The sequence below is a fragment of the Physella acuta genome, unplaced genomic scaffold (assembly GCF_028476545.2).
Source record: "Physella acuta isolate Inbredline_101_S28 unplaced genomic scaffold, ASM2847654v3 ptg001799l, whole genome shotgun sequence".
Taxonomy (NCBI): domain Eukaryota; kingdom Metazoa; phylum Mollusca; class Gastropoda; family Physidae; genus Physella; species Physella acuta.
The window spans coordinates 1-16218 of record NW_026733309.1 but is presented as its reverse complement, the minus strand read 5'-3'; the positions used below and the strand labels follow the sequence as shown (position 1 = coordinate 16218).

At 41.2% G+C, this 16218-nt stretch overlaps 1 protein-coding gene across 2 annotated transcripts in view; it reads right to left on the bottom strand.

Annotated features, from left to right (window-relative positions):
• The window catches only part of LOC131930556 (nitric oxide synthase), a 40966-nt gene extending 27545 nt beyond the window's left edge, over positions 1-13421 (bottom strand). Inside the window, exons 1-6 of one of the 2 annotated variants that reach the window (XM_059287098.1) lie at positions 13401-13421; positions 9495-9645; positions 4280-4422; positions 3540-3702; positions 1504-1595; positions 752-893 (exon numbers count right to left, since the gene is read on the bottom strand). In XM_059287098.1, the coding sequence (XP_059143081.1) occupies positions 752-893; positions 1504-1595; positions 3540-3702; positions 4280-4422; positions 9495-9581 (627 nt within the window). In that variant the 5' untranslated portion in view covers positions 9582-9645; positions 13401-13421. The remainder of the gene's footprint in view (positions 1-751; positions 894-1503; positions 1596-3539; positions 3703-4279; positions 4423-9494; positions 9646-13400) is intronic. The other variant, XM_059287097.1, reaches the window with a different exon arrangement.
• Between the last annotated feature and the right edge of the window lie 2797 nt (positions 13422-16218).

Below are 16218 nucleotides of genomic sequence, written 5' to 3'. Positions count from 1 at the left end.
TGCTTTAAATTTAAAACACCATCAGTAGCTCGAGATATCTAAAAGATATTTATCTGCCCCTTGAAAAGCAGCAGTCCATGACAACAATTTACGGACAACAGCTAGCTGAAGGATAGTTCTTAATTTTGCTACCTCTACCTCTCCCCTGCACGACCCCTATATTGGTGTTCTTTAGGACCCCTGCACGACCCCTATATTGGTGTTCTTTAGGACCCCTGCACGACACCTATATTGGTGTTCTTTAGGACCCCTGCACGACCCCTATATTAGTGTTCTTTAGGACCCCTAAATTGGTGTTTTAGGACCCCTGCACGACCCCTATAATGGTGTTCTTTAGGACCCTTATATTAGTATTCTTTAGGACCCCTGCACGACCCCTATATTGGTGTTCTTTAGGACCCTTATATTAGTGTTCTTTAGGACCCCTGCACGACCCCTATATTGGTGTTCTTTAGGACCTCTATATTAGTGATCTTTAGGACCCTACACGACCCCTATATTGGTGTTTTTAGGACCCCTGCACGACCCCTATATTAGTGTTCTTTAGGACCCCTAAATTGTTGTTTTAGGACCCCTGCACGACCCCTAAATTGGTGTTTTAGGACCCCTGCACGACCCCTATAATGGTGTTCTTTAGGACCCTTATATTAGTATTCTTTAGGACCCCTGCACGACCCCTATATTGGTGTTCTTTAGGACCCTTATATTAGTGTTCTTTAGGACCCCTGCACGATCCCTATATCCGTGTTACCTCCGTCAAGTCGACGTTAGCCGGGTCACCGACGATACGACCGTCCTCCATCTTGTAGCCGGCGTAACGGATCAGCTGAGAGTTCCAGACTCGGAAGTCCCGGCGTCCATCTTTACGTTGGGGGAAAATCGTGATGGCGGACCTAGCAATTGTAAAATGTGTACAGTTATTGCTGACCTAATAAGGTCAAAATGTTATGTGAGAAAGACCTAGCAAATACAGATGAAGTTGCATGGCAGACGTAAGGATTTAACAAAGACAAAAAATTTTTTTAACTGTGTAAGAAAACTATACGTATCATGATGGCTGTAACAGTAGATCTAGGGTGTATGTTTTAATAACAAAACCAGTAGAGTTTACATTTTACTAAGAGTAGTGTCAATTCTATTTTGCAGCATCGTTTTATCAGGAACTTAAAACTAAGTATGACGCTTTTTCAAATTAATTAACTACAACAAGTAGTTGAGTTAAGCTGTTCCTAGTTTAACTAAGACAACAAAGTAAGCTGCTCCTAATTTAACTAAGACAATAAAGTAAGCTGTTCCTAATTTAACTAAGACAATAAAGTAAGCTGTTCCTAATTTAACTAAGACAATAAAGTAAGCTGTTCCTAATTTAACTAAGACAATAAAGTAAGCTGTTCCTAATTTAACTAAGACAACAAAGTAAGCTGTTCCTAATTTAACTAAGACAACAAAGTAAGCTGTTCCTAATTTAGCTTTAACAAGACGTCCAAAGTAAGCTGTTCTCACCTTAAGTTTCCCTTGTTTGTGGCGTACTTGATGTGGTTACACAGCGCCTCGTACATGCCCCTGGCTGTCAAGATGTGGCGGGCGTCAAAAACCTGCGAACAGTGAAACTGTGTATGTTAAAAAACTGCGAACAGTGAAATTGTGTATGTCAAAAGCCTGCGAATAGTGAAATTGCGTATGTCAAAAGCCCGCGAATAGTGAAATTGTGTATGTCAAAAGCCTGCGAATAGTGAAATTGTGTATGTCAAAAACCTGCGAATAGTGAAATTGTGTATGTCAAAAGCCTGCGAATAGTGAAATTGTGTATGTTAAAAACCTGCGAATAGTGAAATTGTGTATGTTAAAAACCTTGCGATCAGCTATAAAGGTGAGTCATGTCCGAATCTTGAAAAATGGCGTCAATTTAAAAGCTGTTATTATATCTAATCCTCTACCTACATAGGTCACAGGCAGACACTGTACAGACATATAGAAAGGGACCACTAAACTGTAGCTTGGACCACAACTGACCTGTAGCCTGGACCACAACTGACCTGTAGCTTGGACCACAACTGACCTGAAGTTTGGACCACAACTGACCTGTAGCCTGGACCACTGACCTGTAGCTGGGACCACAACTGACCTGTAGCTGGGACCACAACTGACCTGTAGTTTGGACCACTGATCCGTAGCTTGGACCACTGACCTGTAGCTGGGACCACAACTGACCTGTAGCTTGGACCACAACTGACCTGAAGTTTGGACCACAACTGACCTGTAGCCTGGACCACTGACCTGTAGCTGGGACCACAACTGACCTGTAGCTGGGACCACAACTGACCTGTAGTTTGGACCACTGATCCGTAGCTGGGACCACTGACCTGTAGCTGGGACCACAACTGACCTGTAGCTGGGACCACAACTGACCTGTAGTTTGGACCACTGATCCGTAGCTTGGACCACAACTGACCTGTAGCTGGGACCACAACTGACCTGTAGCCTGGACCACTGACCTGTAGCTTTGACCACTGACCTGTAGCTTGGACCACTGACCTGTAGCTGGGACCACAACTGACCTGTAGCTTGAACCACAACTGACCTGTAGCCTGGACCACAACTGACCTGTAGCTTGGACCACAACTGACCTGTAGCTTGGACCACAACTGACCTGTAGTTTGGACCACAACTGACCTGTAGTTTGGACCACAACTGACCTGTAGCCTGGACCACAACTGACCTGTAGCCTGGACCACAACTGACCTGTAGTTTGGACCACAACTGACCTGTAGTTTGGACCACTGATCCGTAGCTTGGACCACTGACCTGTAGCTGGGACCACAACTGACCTGTAGCTGGGACCACAACTGACCTGTAGTTTGGACCACAACTGACCTGTAGCTGGGACCACAACTGACCTGTAGCTTGGACCACAACTGACCTGAAGTTTGGACCACAACTGACCTGTAGCCTGGACCACTGACCTGTAGCTGGGACCACAACTGACCTGTAGCTGGGACCACAACTGACCTGTAGTTTGGACCACTGATCCGTAGCTGGGACCACTGACCTGTAGCTTGGACCACTGACCTGTAGCTGGGACCACAACTGACCTGTAGTTTGGACCACAACTGACCTGTAGTTTGGACCACTGATCCGTAGCTTGGACCACAACTGACCTGTAGCTTGGACCACAACTGACCTGTAGCTTGGACCACTGACCTGTAGCTTTGACCACTGACCTGTAGCTTGGACCACAACTGACCTGTAGCTGGGACCACAACTGACCTGTAGCCTGGACCACTGACCTGTAGCTTTGACCACTGACCTGTAGCTTGGACCACTGACCTGTAGCTGGGACCACAACTGACCTGTAGCTTGAACCACAACTGACCTGTAGTTTGGACCACAACTGACCTGTAGTTTGGACCACTGATCCGTAGCTTGGACCACTGACCTGTAGCCTGGACCACTGACCTGTAGCTGGGACCACTGAACTGTAACATGGACCACTGACCTTTAGCATAGACCACAACTGCCCTGTAGTTTGGACCACTGACCTGTAACTTGGACCACTGTATCCTGCCGATACACCTGGGCGCGTTCCTCCAGCCCAACTTGGCACCAAAGGTCAGCTCTGCTGTGGTCAGCTCGTAGGTGCCAGTCCGCTCCACAGATTCCTGGATCTCCGTCAACCTCTTGAAGTGGGCGGGTGTGTTGTTTCTGTGGGACAGGTTAAAGTAACCGATAACTTCTTCTAACAATAATCGATAACACTAAATAAAGAAAATATAAAAGTAACATAACAAAAGATTCCTCTTTAGACCTAGCGATCCATTGGGCACATGAAGTAGATTTCATATGTTTCTTTACTTCGGCATATGAAAGGAATAATGTGGTCAGCACTATGCCCAGCCGCCTTTACTTTCCATAAAGTGAGTTAGCTACCCATCAGAGCTGGGTAGACTAAGGGACGTTACACTGACTTGAACCCGGATTCGAACTCGAGACTTTTGGGTTAGCTAGCGCTCTACCGCTAGGCCACACCGTCCCATATTTTATAACTAAAATCCCCATTCAATTTGCCAAGTTGGCGTTCAACAAAAGATAACCAAAAGATAACTAATGACAACATTTATACAAGGTAAGTAAAAGATATCTTAAAAGACCAACATTTTGATGGAGATGTTGTACTCTAGTTGAAGATATAGTACTGTTCCATAAAGTCTTTGTGACGTTCAACAAGAAATAATGACAACATACAAGTCTAGGTGAGCAAAAGATATCTTAAAAGACCAACTTTTTGATGGAGGTGTAGTACTGTTCCATGAAGTCTTTGGCGTGGATCAAAAGCTCTTCTGTAGACCTTGGGGCCCCGGGTGCCCGGTGGGCCTGCATGGACATGAGGGAGCCCATACATCGCTCACTGTTACACGGCACCGTCTGGAAAATGGTAGAGGGGTGGGGGAGGGGGGTGATGTAACAATGTTTTAATACAAGTCTAGTTTGTGAAATATTAACGTGTGTGATACAAAAGTTTTTTTTATCCTCTGGGCGTCAGGCCATTGGGAGTATTTAGCTCAACACCCACCTCATTTCAAAGGTCTTTTGCAACAGCACCCACCTCTCATTTCAAAGGTCTTTCGCACTAGCACCCACCTCTCCTTTTAAAGATCTTTTGCATTAGTACAAACCTCTCTTTTCAAAGGTCCATAGCACTAGCACCCACCTCTCCTTTCAAAGGTCTATAGCACTAGCACCCACCTCTCCTTTCAAAGGTCTATAGCACTAGCAACCACCTCTCCTTTCAAAGGTCTATAGCACTAGCACCCACCTCTCCTTTCAAAGGTCCATAACACTAGCACCCACCTCCCCTTTCAAAGGTCTATAGCACTAGCACCCACCTCTCCTTTCAAAGGTCCATAGCACTAGCACCCACCTCTCCTTTCAAAGGTCCATATCACTAGCACCCACCTCTCCTTTCAAAGGTCCATATCACTAGCACCCACCTCCCCTTTCAAAGGTCTATAGCACTAGCACCCAGCTCTAATTGGAAACATTTAGCACCAGCACCATACCCTCAAATCCGCGTTATTTTAGCACACACCTAGTTGTGAATCAGCTCATTATACCAACACACCCACATCAATTAAACCAACCATAAAACATCCCTACTTAGCGATGTGAAAACTACTCCCAACCTAAAAAAAAAGAGGCCTGCAAAAAAAGGCCTGCAACCTATTTATGATCATTGGGGTCCACTGGAGCACATCACACTCTATGGTAGACCCAGTCTCAACACTGCTTTCAATGGAATGCCAAAGTCAACCCACTCAATGAAGGTCGCCCCAAAATGAAGGTCACCGACTAAACAAAATGCCGTCCCATTTCACCTACTTCCTTTGCACAGCGTGCCAATAAATTGTGAAAGCCTCATACAAAAATAACTTGTTGAGTCTATTGACAACTTGTGTTACATAAGTACGATTTGAAGATCCTATCTATTTATGTTTCAAGTGTCCCTATCTATCTCTGTTTCATGTGCCCCTCTCTATCTCTGTTTCATGTGCCCCTATCTGTTTCATGTGCGCCTAGCTATCTGTTTCATGTGCCCCTATCTGTTTCATGTGCGCCTAGCTATCTGTTTCATGTGCCCCTATCTATCTCTATTTCATGTGCCCCTCTCTATCTCTGTTTCATGTGCCCCTCTCTATCTCTGTTTCATGATACTATTTCTGTTTCATGTTGCTATTTCTGTTTCATGTTCCTATTTCTGTTTCATGTTCCTATTTCTGTTTCATGTTCCTATTTCTGTTTCATGTTCCTATTTCTGTTTCATGTTCCTATTTCTGTTTCATGTTCCTATTTCTGTTTCATGTTCCTATTTCTGTTTCATGTTCCTATTTCTGTTTCATGTTCCTATTTCTGTTTCATGTTCCTATTTCTGTTTCATGTTCCTATTTCTGTTTCATGTTCCTATTTCTGTTTCATGTTCCTATTTCTGTTTCATGTTCCTATTTCTGTTTCATGTTCCTATTTCTGTTTCATGTGCCCCTAATCTGTTTCATGTGCCCCTAATCTGTTTCATGTGCCCCTAATCTGTTTCATGTGCCCCTAATCTGTTTCATGTGCCCCTAATCTGTTTCATGTGCCCCTAATCTGTTTCATGTGCCCCTAATCTGTTTCATGTGCCCCTAATCTGTTTCATGTGCCCCTAATCTGTTTCATGTGCCCCTAATCTGTTTCATGTGCCCCTAATCTGTTTCATGTGCCCCTAATCTGTTTCATGTGCCCCTAATCTGTTTCATGTGCCCCTAATCTGTTTCATGTGCCCCTAATCTGTTTCATGTGCCCCTGTTTCAAGTGCCCCTGTCTATCTCTGTTTTATGAGCCTCTATCTGTCTCTGTTTCATGTGCCCCTGTCTATCTGTTTCATAAGTCCCGTATTTAATGCTCTTTAATTCTTGTAAAGTAAATCTCAGCATTTCAAGAGATAGTTTGGTCAGCACTATGCCCAGCCGCTTTTACTTTCCCTAACGTGAGTCAGGTACCCATCAGAGCTGGGTGGACTCAGTGACCACCAGCTCAGGGTACGAACTCGAGACATTTAAGTCAACATTCGCAAGCTCTACCATCCGACCGTGTGATGCCATCACCGGTTCATGTGCCTCTAATTGTTGTATCGCATGCCCCTTTTTACTACCATTTAATTCGCATGCCCCTATTGGTTGCCGTTTATTTTGCAGTGCAATCGTCTACAACATACCGTATTTAAAAAAAAAAAAACAATCTTTCAATGAAGGCGCCTTGCGCATGTTTACATCTTTTAAAGTGATCTCATCCTTCTTTGGTCTTAATTTTAATATCGATAGGGATATCCCCCAACACAATTGAACATTGCGTGCTAACATGTTATGGGCCGTATGGCTCGTTGACTCCGGTTTAAGCTTTTTTCTTTCATTTAATGCCCTAGCCTATGTCCGACCAAGCCAAGTCTGCAAGGCACCAGATAGGTAGCTGTTACCAGCTAACGAAACCGGTCCTGTCCCCGGCTAACAATCAGATCATTTCCCCAGCTAACGAACCGGTCCTGTACCCGGCTAACGAACCGGTCCTGTCTCCGGCTAACGAACCGGTCCTCTTGCCCCTTCTAACGAACCGGTCCTGTCCCCTGCTAACGAACCGGTCCTGTCCCCTTCTAACGAACCGGTCCTGTCCCCAGCTAACGAATCGGTCCTCTTGCCCCCTTCTAACGAACCGGTCCTGTCTCCGTCTGAAGAGCCGGTCCTGTGTCCGGCTGAAGAGCCGGTCCTGTGTCTGGCTAAAGAGCCGGTACTTGCCCCAGCTATCTAGTCTCAATTGCCCCGAGGTCCGAACTCTGGAGTTTCGAAGTTACAAATCAAACGCTCGTCTGTCCGTCTACGCCCCCCCCCCTTATCCAGAATCACAGGTATATTGATCAACCCTCCCCCCACCCCCTCCACTTGCCCAGGTATGAACTACACCAGGATGGCGTGACATGTAAGCCAGTAGCAGACACAGCGTGGCAATCGTCTGCTCATGGGGCCTACAACTACACAACGACCCGTGCTTTAAGCCTGCTCTTGTTGTGACATGGTCAATACGCCCCCCTCCCCCTCTTCTCCCCCCCCCCCCACACACACGGAGCTCTGGGTTTTCCCGAATGAAGGACATGAAACTCACATGTCAAAGATGAGGGTTGGTTGTACAAAAGTGCGATGTGGTAACTGGTTGTATTGTGAGATTAGGGTGTTAGATGTATGTTTAGTGTATGGTGCTGGATCACGATGCTGTGCTGTTGGTCAGTGTGAGAATGTTGGTCAGTGTGAGAATGTTGGTCAGTGTGAGAATGTTGGTCAGTGTGAGAATGTTGGTCAGTGTGAGAATGTTGGTCAGTGTGAGAATGTTGGTCAGTGTGAGAATGTTGGTCAGTGTGAGAATGTTGGTCAGTGTGAGAATGTTGGTCAGTGTGAGAATGTTGGTCAGTGTGAGAATGTTGGTCAGTGTGAGAATGTTGGTCAGTGTGAGAATGTTGGTCAGTGTGAGAATGTTGGTCAGTTTGAGAATGTTTGTCCGTGTGAGAATGTTTGTCCGTGTGAGAATGTTGGTCCGTGTGAGAATGTTGGTCCGTGTGAGAATGTTGGTCCGTGTGAGAATGTTGGTCCGTGTGAGAATGTTGGTCCGTGTGAGAATGTTGGTCCGTGTGAGAATGTTGGTCCGTGTGAGAATGTTGGTCCGTGTGAGAATGTTGGTCAGTGTGAGAATGTTGGTCAGTGTGAGAATGTTGGTCAGTGTGAGAATGTTGGTCAGTGTGAGAATGTTGGTCAGTGTGAGAATGTTGGTCAATGTGAGAATGTTGGTCAATGTGAGAATGTTGGTCAATGTGAGAATGTTGGTCCGTGTGAGAATGTTGGTCCGTGTGAGATTGTTGGTCCGTGTGAGATTGTTGGTCCGTGTGAGATTGTTGGTCCGTGTGAGAATGTTGGTCCGTGTGAGAATGTTGGTCCGTGTGAGAATGTTGGTCCGTGTGAGAATGTTGGTCCGTGTGAGAATGTTGGTCAGTGTGAGAATGTTGGTCAGTGTGAGAATGTTGGTCAGTGTGAGAATGTTGGTCAGTGTGAGAATGTTGGTCAGTGTGAGAATGTTGGTCAGTGTGAGAATGTTGGTCAGTGTGAGAATGTTGGTCAGTGTGAGAATGTTGGTCAGTGTGAGAATGTTGGTCAGTGTGAGAATGTTGGTCAGTGTGAGAATGTTGGTCAGTGTGAGAATGTTGGTCAGTGTGAGAATGTTGGTCAGTGTGAGAATGTTGGTCAGTGTGAGAATGTTGGTCAGTGTGAGAATGTTGGTCAGTGTGAGAATGTTGGTCAGTGTGAGAATGTTGGTCAGTGTGAGAATGTTGGTCAGTGTGAGAATGTTGGTCAGTGTGAGATGTAGTGTGAGAATGTTGGTCAGTGTGAGAATGTTGGTCGATGTGAGAATGTTGGTCAGTGTGATGATGTTGGTCAGTGTGAGGATTTTGGTCAGTGTGAGGATTTTGGTCAGTGTGAGGATGTTGGATTATATAATCAATCTGATGGTCAATCCGAGGGTATGGTATGTTTTATTTCTGAATGAGTATTTGGTTTTAATTAGCAAATGAAGTGATTTCAAGAGCCCCCTAAACCAAAAGGATCGTAAATGTTTTTGTTTTTTTATATTTAAACCAGAGTGGTTTAAAGATCTTATGGCAATGGCTGGTGGTGGTGGGGGGGGGGGGGGATGATGTCCGGGGAGGGAGAGTTATTGACGGGGGAAGGGGTAATGTAGACGCATCACATTAGGAGTACAATCAAGTTTTAACTCTCCCAAACCTACAACATTAAATCGGCTTTTTAAAACTCCAAACACAACCACATTAAAAACACAAGTTAAAACCCAAGACAGATTTTATGACTATTTCTAGCTTGTCCAACTCCGAACCACAACAGATCCAACCACCAACACAACCAACCTACCGTTATCGCCTTCTGGTGCAGCGTGTCCACGTAACTTCTCTCGTCCAGCAGGTTTTTGACCTTGGCAAATTTCTTGGGACTGGCCATGCTGGTGCTGACCGACCCACGTCTGTCTGAAGACTTCCGGCGCCCGAGGGTCGGGGAACTTATTCTACAGACAGGAGAGGATAACTGTGTTTATATGTAGGCTTATACCATGGCAGTGCGATAAAATGGGAGGTGTCAAAAGAGAATAGTGGCGTCAAAAGGAGGGAATGGGAATGTTGACTGCACAGGAACGGAGGTGGGGGGGGGGGGGGGGGGCATTAAAGGGTGACACCAAAAAGAAAAATGTAATGTTAAACCAAGGGCTTATGCAGTTAATATAATAGAATAGCAGGGTTGATACCAAACCAAAAATGCTAAACTGTTAGGGTGGGGCGGGGGAAGGTGACACGCTCAGTTACAACGTGTAGTACTAATTGATTACAAGAGGGTTGGCAGACTGAAGTATGTACATATGCGGCTGAAAATCAAAAGATTTTTTGTCGATGTGGCAAAATATAACTATTTCGTAGATGCAGAAGGATGTCAGAACTATTTTGTTGATGCGGCAGAATATCAGAACTATTATTTTGTTGAGATTCAGGCCTATATTTTGACAGGACTGGTGTAGTAATAGATGGAGTCTAAAGAGGAACTAAAGTGATGCCTAAACAAACTGCCGCAGTTTTAAAACTAAACAATTGAAATGTTCAAAAACGAAGTCAATATATTTAAACACAAATTTTTAAACATAGCATATTACTTTTCGTTAGTAAAATAAAATGAATAAACGTTTTCCAAATTAAAAAAAATAATAATAATAATACTTAAATCTTGTTAAATAAACGAAGGATGTGTCATACAAGGTTTTAATTGTTCACTTTAAAATTCAAGTTAGGTAAAATAGCAACGACTACGCTATCAGGCAGAGGAGGAAATATAAAACAATAACTTAATTATTTTTTTTTTTTTTTTGCAACTTTAAAGTTTAGATAAGAATCGAAACAAAAAATTAAGGTTAACACAAGTTTGTAATTTTATTTTACCTAGGAACAGGCAGAAGAACATTGCGATTCCCCTGAGAAGGACCCGCAGACATCGTGGTTAGATAAAACAAATGTTTTAGGTTGGCCCGCTATGATGGCCTCAAAAGTCTGGCCACTGGCCTTTTGTCAGCATTGTCTATACCAAAGTTAGCGATGCAAGAAAACCGGCACATTCTATTTTAAGTAACACTCTGGAACGCGGAAGTGGGAATAATGTATATTGCTGTAGTTTACAAAATATTAAGGAATACCCAAACATTTTAGGAATAGCCAAACATTTTAGAAGCAAATATTTTAAGGAGTAGCCAAACATTTTAAGAATAGCCAAACATTTTTAGTAAAAGCCAAACATTTTTAGGAATAGCCAAACATTTTAGGACCAAAACATTTTAGGAGTAGCCAAATATTTTAAGACAAGTCATACATTTTAAGAATAGCCCAACATTTTAGGAACGGCCTAACATTTTAGAAGTAGCCAAAAGTTTTAGAAATAGCCAAATAAATAGCTTTAAAAATTTTGGAATAACATTTTAATAATAGGAAATTATTTCAAGAATGCCAAACATGTTAGGAGTGGACAAACGTTTTAGAAATAGCAAAAAAAAAGGCTTAAAGATTTAGGAATAACCAAACATTTTTGGAGCATCAAAGCATTTTGAGAGTAGCAAAATATTTTAAGAATAGCCAAACATCTAATAATAGCCAAACATTTTAGAACAGGCCAACCATTTTATGAGTTGCCAAACATCTTAGGAATAGTCAAACATTTTAGGAAGAGCCAAACATTTTAGGAAGAGCCAAACATTTTAGGAAGAGCCAAACATTTTAGGAAGAGCCAAACATTTTAGGAAGAGTGAAACATTTTAGAAAGAGCCAAACATTTTAGGAAGAGCCAAACATTTTAGGAAGAGTCAAACATTTTAAGGATAGCCAAACATTTTAGGAATAGTCAAAGTTTTTAGGAATAACCAAACATTCAATGTTAAAAATCCGCGTAAAAATCACGCATAAACTCCACTTGAATAAAAAAACTTATGAAAAATCACTTGCAGAATACACCCCGCGAAAATTACTTGAAACAAATCATTTACAAAAATCAATTGAAGTATATACCACGTAAAAACTGCTTGACACATATAGGCCTACCACGCAAAAAGAAAATCCACTTGAAACAACGCCCTTACGAAAAGCACTTGAAAATAATACCATTTCATGCAAATGCCACCTAAAAGCCAGAAAATCAAACACCGAAATTGTATTCCTCAGCTAAGACCATCCCGGCAAATCCCATCCCAATCTTGTGTTGGTCAGCACCCAACTGTTACACAAAAAATCTGGCATGTCGGTTTGGGGGGTCCGGGGCCCGGGGGGGGGGGGGTCTCTGACAATAGCCAGGTCACCGCGTCACCCCACAGAACACACGGGCGCGGAACAAAACCCAAAAAAAAAAGGAAATGATAAAAAAGTCGGAACAATGCAATGGGCATGGAACAAACATTTCATATCACTAGCGTGATCCGTCTGTCAGCTCTAGCACGTGCACGCATCTAATGCTGCCGTGACGTCATCGAATGGGCGGGGAAAATAACAAAAAAATTCCATCCATTTGTTTCATTTAAATTACCTATCATTAAATCTAAATTAATTACGATTTTATAAAAACTTTTAAGATGCGTGCATTTTTCTCTCTAAAATTAAATTAAGTTGACAAATCAGAAGGTAGGCATTTACTTATGAGCTCGTCTTTTTAACTTCCACTTTAGTGAATTGAATAAGCTAAGTTGCTATATAGGCTACTATACTAGAGACTGTCGTGTGATTTCTTCATACAGGCTGATTAGCAGGAAGGAATGGAAATGGTAAAATGGAGACACACCAACTCGTTTAAAAAAAATCAAAACGCCCCCACCCCCCGCCTTCCCAAACAAGTCTACCGCCCAACCCCCCACCCCCCGAACGAAATGGAATTTATATAGAAAACATTTTTACCAGTGTCCGCCACCACCCCCCGTAAAATGTTGACCCCACTCCCCCCCCCCCACCCCCCGAAAATAGTGCCCCCCCCCCCCCCCCCCGAGAAAAAAATCTGGAAGAAACACTGGCCATTAGCAATGTGGTTATAATAGAAGTCTCTAATGAAAAATTATGTATTATACAATACTCTGGCGTGAATCAAGAGTTTCTTCCATACATCTCTTTGGGTAGGTGGGGGTGGGGTCGGGGCTCCCACCCCCATCCCTCCGAAGAAAGTGTACCCCCCCCCCCCCGAACGAAATGGAATTTATATAGAAAACATACTTTTACGGAAAATGTTGTCCGCCCCCCCCCCCCCCCCCTAAATATCAAGTGACCCCCCCCCCCCTTGAGAAAAGTCTGGAAGAAAAACTGCGTGTTTCACAATTTCCATCTATCCAAATATAACGCTAGAAGGGTGTGGGGTGGAGAGAACAAAATTTCAATTTACCAAATGTAAACATTTTAATGTTGGGAAAATTACTTTTATCAATGCATTAGCTATACAAATTAATTTTATACAATTTTTTTATTGATAGGCTAATGTTTTATAATAATAATAATAATAATCATTTAATAATTATATAATTCCCTATACATCTACAAGTAATTGCCCAGCAACTTAACCTTTTTTAGTGATTTATCCGTAAAACGATATCCAAAAAATATTTTACATCAAATAAATTATGCTGGGTAATATTCAGAAAAATTTTATTAAATTTTTTCCCCCCACTTAACGTATTAGTCGGTAGCTAAATAGCTCCAGTCCGTTGTAATACGTACCTAATGTAAATAGCGACTCACCAGTCCGTATATTACTTACCTAATGTAAATAGCTACTCTCCAGTCCGTTGTATTACATACCTAATGTAAATAGCGACTCACCAGTCCGTATATTACTTACCTAATGTAAATAGCTACTCTCCAGTCCGTTGTATTACATACCTAATGTAAATAGCTACTCTCCAGTCCGTTGTATTACATACCTAATGTAAATAGCGACTCACCAGTCCGTATATTACTTACCTAATGTAAATAGCTACTCTCCAGTCCGTTGTATTACATACCTAATGTAAATAGCTACTCTCCAGTCCGTTGTATTACATACCTAATGTAAATAGCGACTCACCAGTCCGTATATTACTTACCTAATGTAAATAGCTACTCTCCAGTCCGTATAATTACTTACCTAATGTAAATAGCGACTCACCAGTCAGTATATTACTTACCTAAGGTAAAAAGCTACTCTCCAGTCCGTATAATTACTTAACTAATGTAAATAGCGACTCTCCATTCCGTATATTACTTACCTAATGTAAATAGCTACTCTCCATTCCGTATAATTACTTACCTAATGTAAATAGCTACTCTCCATTCCGTATAATTACTTACCTAATGTAAATAGCTACTCTCCATTCCGTATAATTACTTACCTAATGTAAATAGCGACTCACCAGTCCGTATATTACTTACCTAATGTAAATAGCTACTCTCCAGTCCGTATAATTACTTACCTAATGTAAATAGCGACTCTCCATTCCGTATATTACTTACCTAATGTAAATAGCTACTCTCCATTCCGTATAATTACTTACCTAATGTAAATAGCTACTCTCAATTCCGTATAATTACTTACCTAATGTAAATAGCTACTCTCCATTCCGTATAATTACTTACCTAATGTAAATAGCTACTCTCCAGTCCGTATTATTACTTACCTAATGTAAATAGCTACTCTCAATTCAGTATAATTACTTACCTAATGTAAATAGCTACTCTCCAGTCCGTATTATTACTTGCCTAATGTAAATAGCTACTCCCCAAGCCGTTCTATTAAATACCTAATGTAGGTAGCGGCTGTTCAGGCTCTAGACTGCTAGAGAACATCCCTGGCTGCCAATGTACATGTAGAAGCCAGGGTTGCGTGACCGACCGGTGGCGCCAACGATCAGGGGGTCTTATAATGGGGTCGTCATTAGTACGTCATGTACATTGGGGGGGGGGGGGGGGAAGTGGAGGTGACGAAATTTGAATTTTATATAAATTTTGTGAATTATATCAGTAACCTAACACCCCTTTTTTAAGAAGATTCTATTATCGGACGCTAGACATTTTAAATGTCATAAATCAAGATGACAGTTTGAATGCCACGAACCTACATAGCATCGTGAATATCAATTTACTGTACACTGTCGCTTTAATTTGAAAGGAGATATGCAGGGGCATTCGAAACTAACGAGGGCATATTTGAATCTTCTCTTCTAACACAGAATGGTGTGGCGCTGAAGAACGCTCTTTTCACTGTACAAAATGTAAACATTTTAATATTGGAAGTTACTTCATCAATGCATTAGTTATAAAATTAATTATTTTTTAAACAATTTTTTTCTTCATAGGATATAACCTAAATGGCATAATGCCGCTAACACGAAGAATAATTTAATCATATTTTAATATTTTAGGGCATAATTTTGTCACGCAGCGATGCGGATATCGTAATGGGAATACGTTACAGGAAATTCTGTTGCTCAAAAGATTTGATTTAAAAACAACAAAACCTTGAAGTTCTTTAACATCGCTCAAGCGGAGCTAACTCAACCTTGCAAATTTTCACCCCAAGTTGGGTAAAAACCGGTTTGAACTAAGATGCCTGGAGTTGTGTACAGGATATACATAACATATGTGGTTACCCAATACCTTTTACCTCGCTTAACCCAGGGATATTGTTATGTGAAAGAGTCGGCCAATTCAAAGATATGCAAATGAACTCACATCGTACGGAGCAGAACAACGGGATCGCACTTTTTGTTTTCTTTACATACAAAGTATGTTCGGATCACTGGTCTGTCTTATGGGAAAGAATTTCACGTCAAAACATGAAACAGCTCAGTCAGTTGAAAACAATTTTGTTTTTAAAATTATTACTTTAATTCAGGTGCATCCAAGAAGAATGGACGATTGGACACTCCTGGGGACGGTCGGAGAAACTAGCCCAAAACATTATATATACATATACACACATATATATACACACATATATACACACATATATATACATATATATAGTACACACATATATATACATATATATATATACATACATATATATATACATATATATATACATACATATATATATATATATACATATATATACATATAAATATATACATATATATACATATAAATATATACATATATATACATATAAATATATACATATATATACATATATACATATATATATATATACACATATATATACACATATATATACACACATATATACACATATATACACATATATACACATATATACACACACATATACACACACATATACACACACATATACACACACATATACACACACATATACACACACATATATACACACATATACACATATATACACATATATATATACACATATATACACATATGTACACATATGTACACATATGTATACACATATGTATACACATATGTATACACATATGTATACACATATGTATACACATATGTATACACATATATACACATATATACACATATATACATATATATACACATATATATACATATATATACACATATATATACATATATATATACACATATATATACATATATATATACAT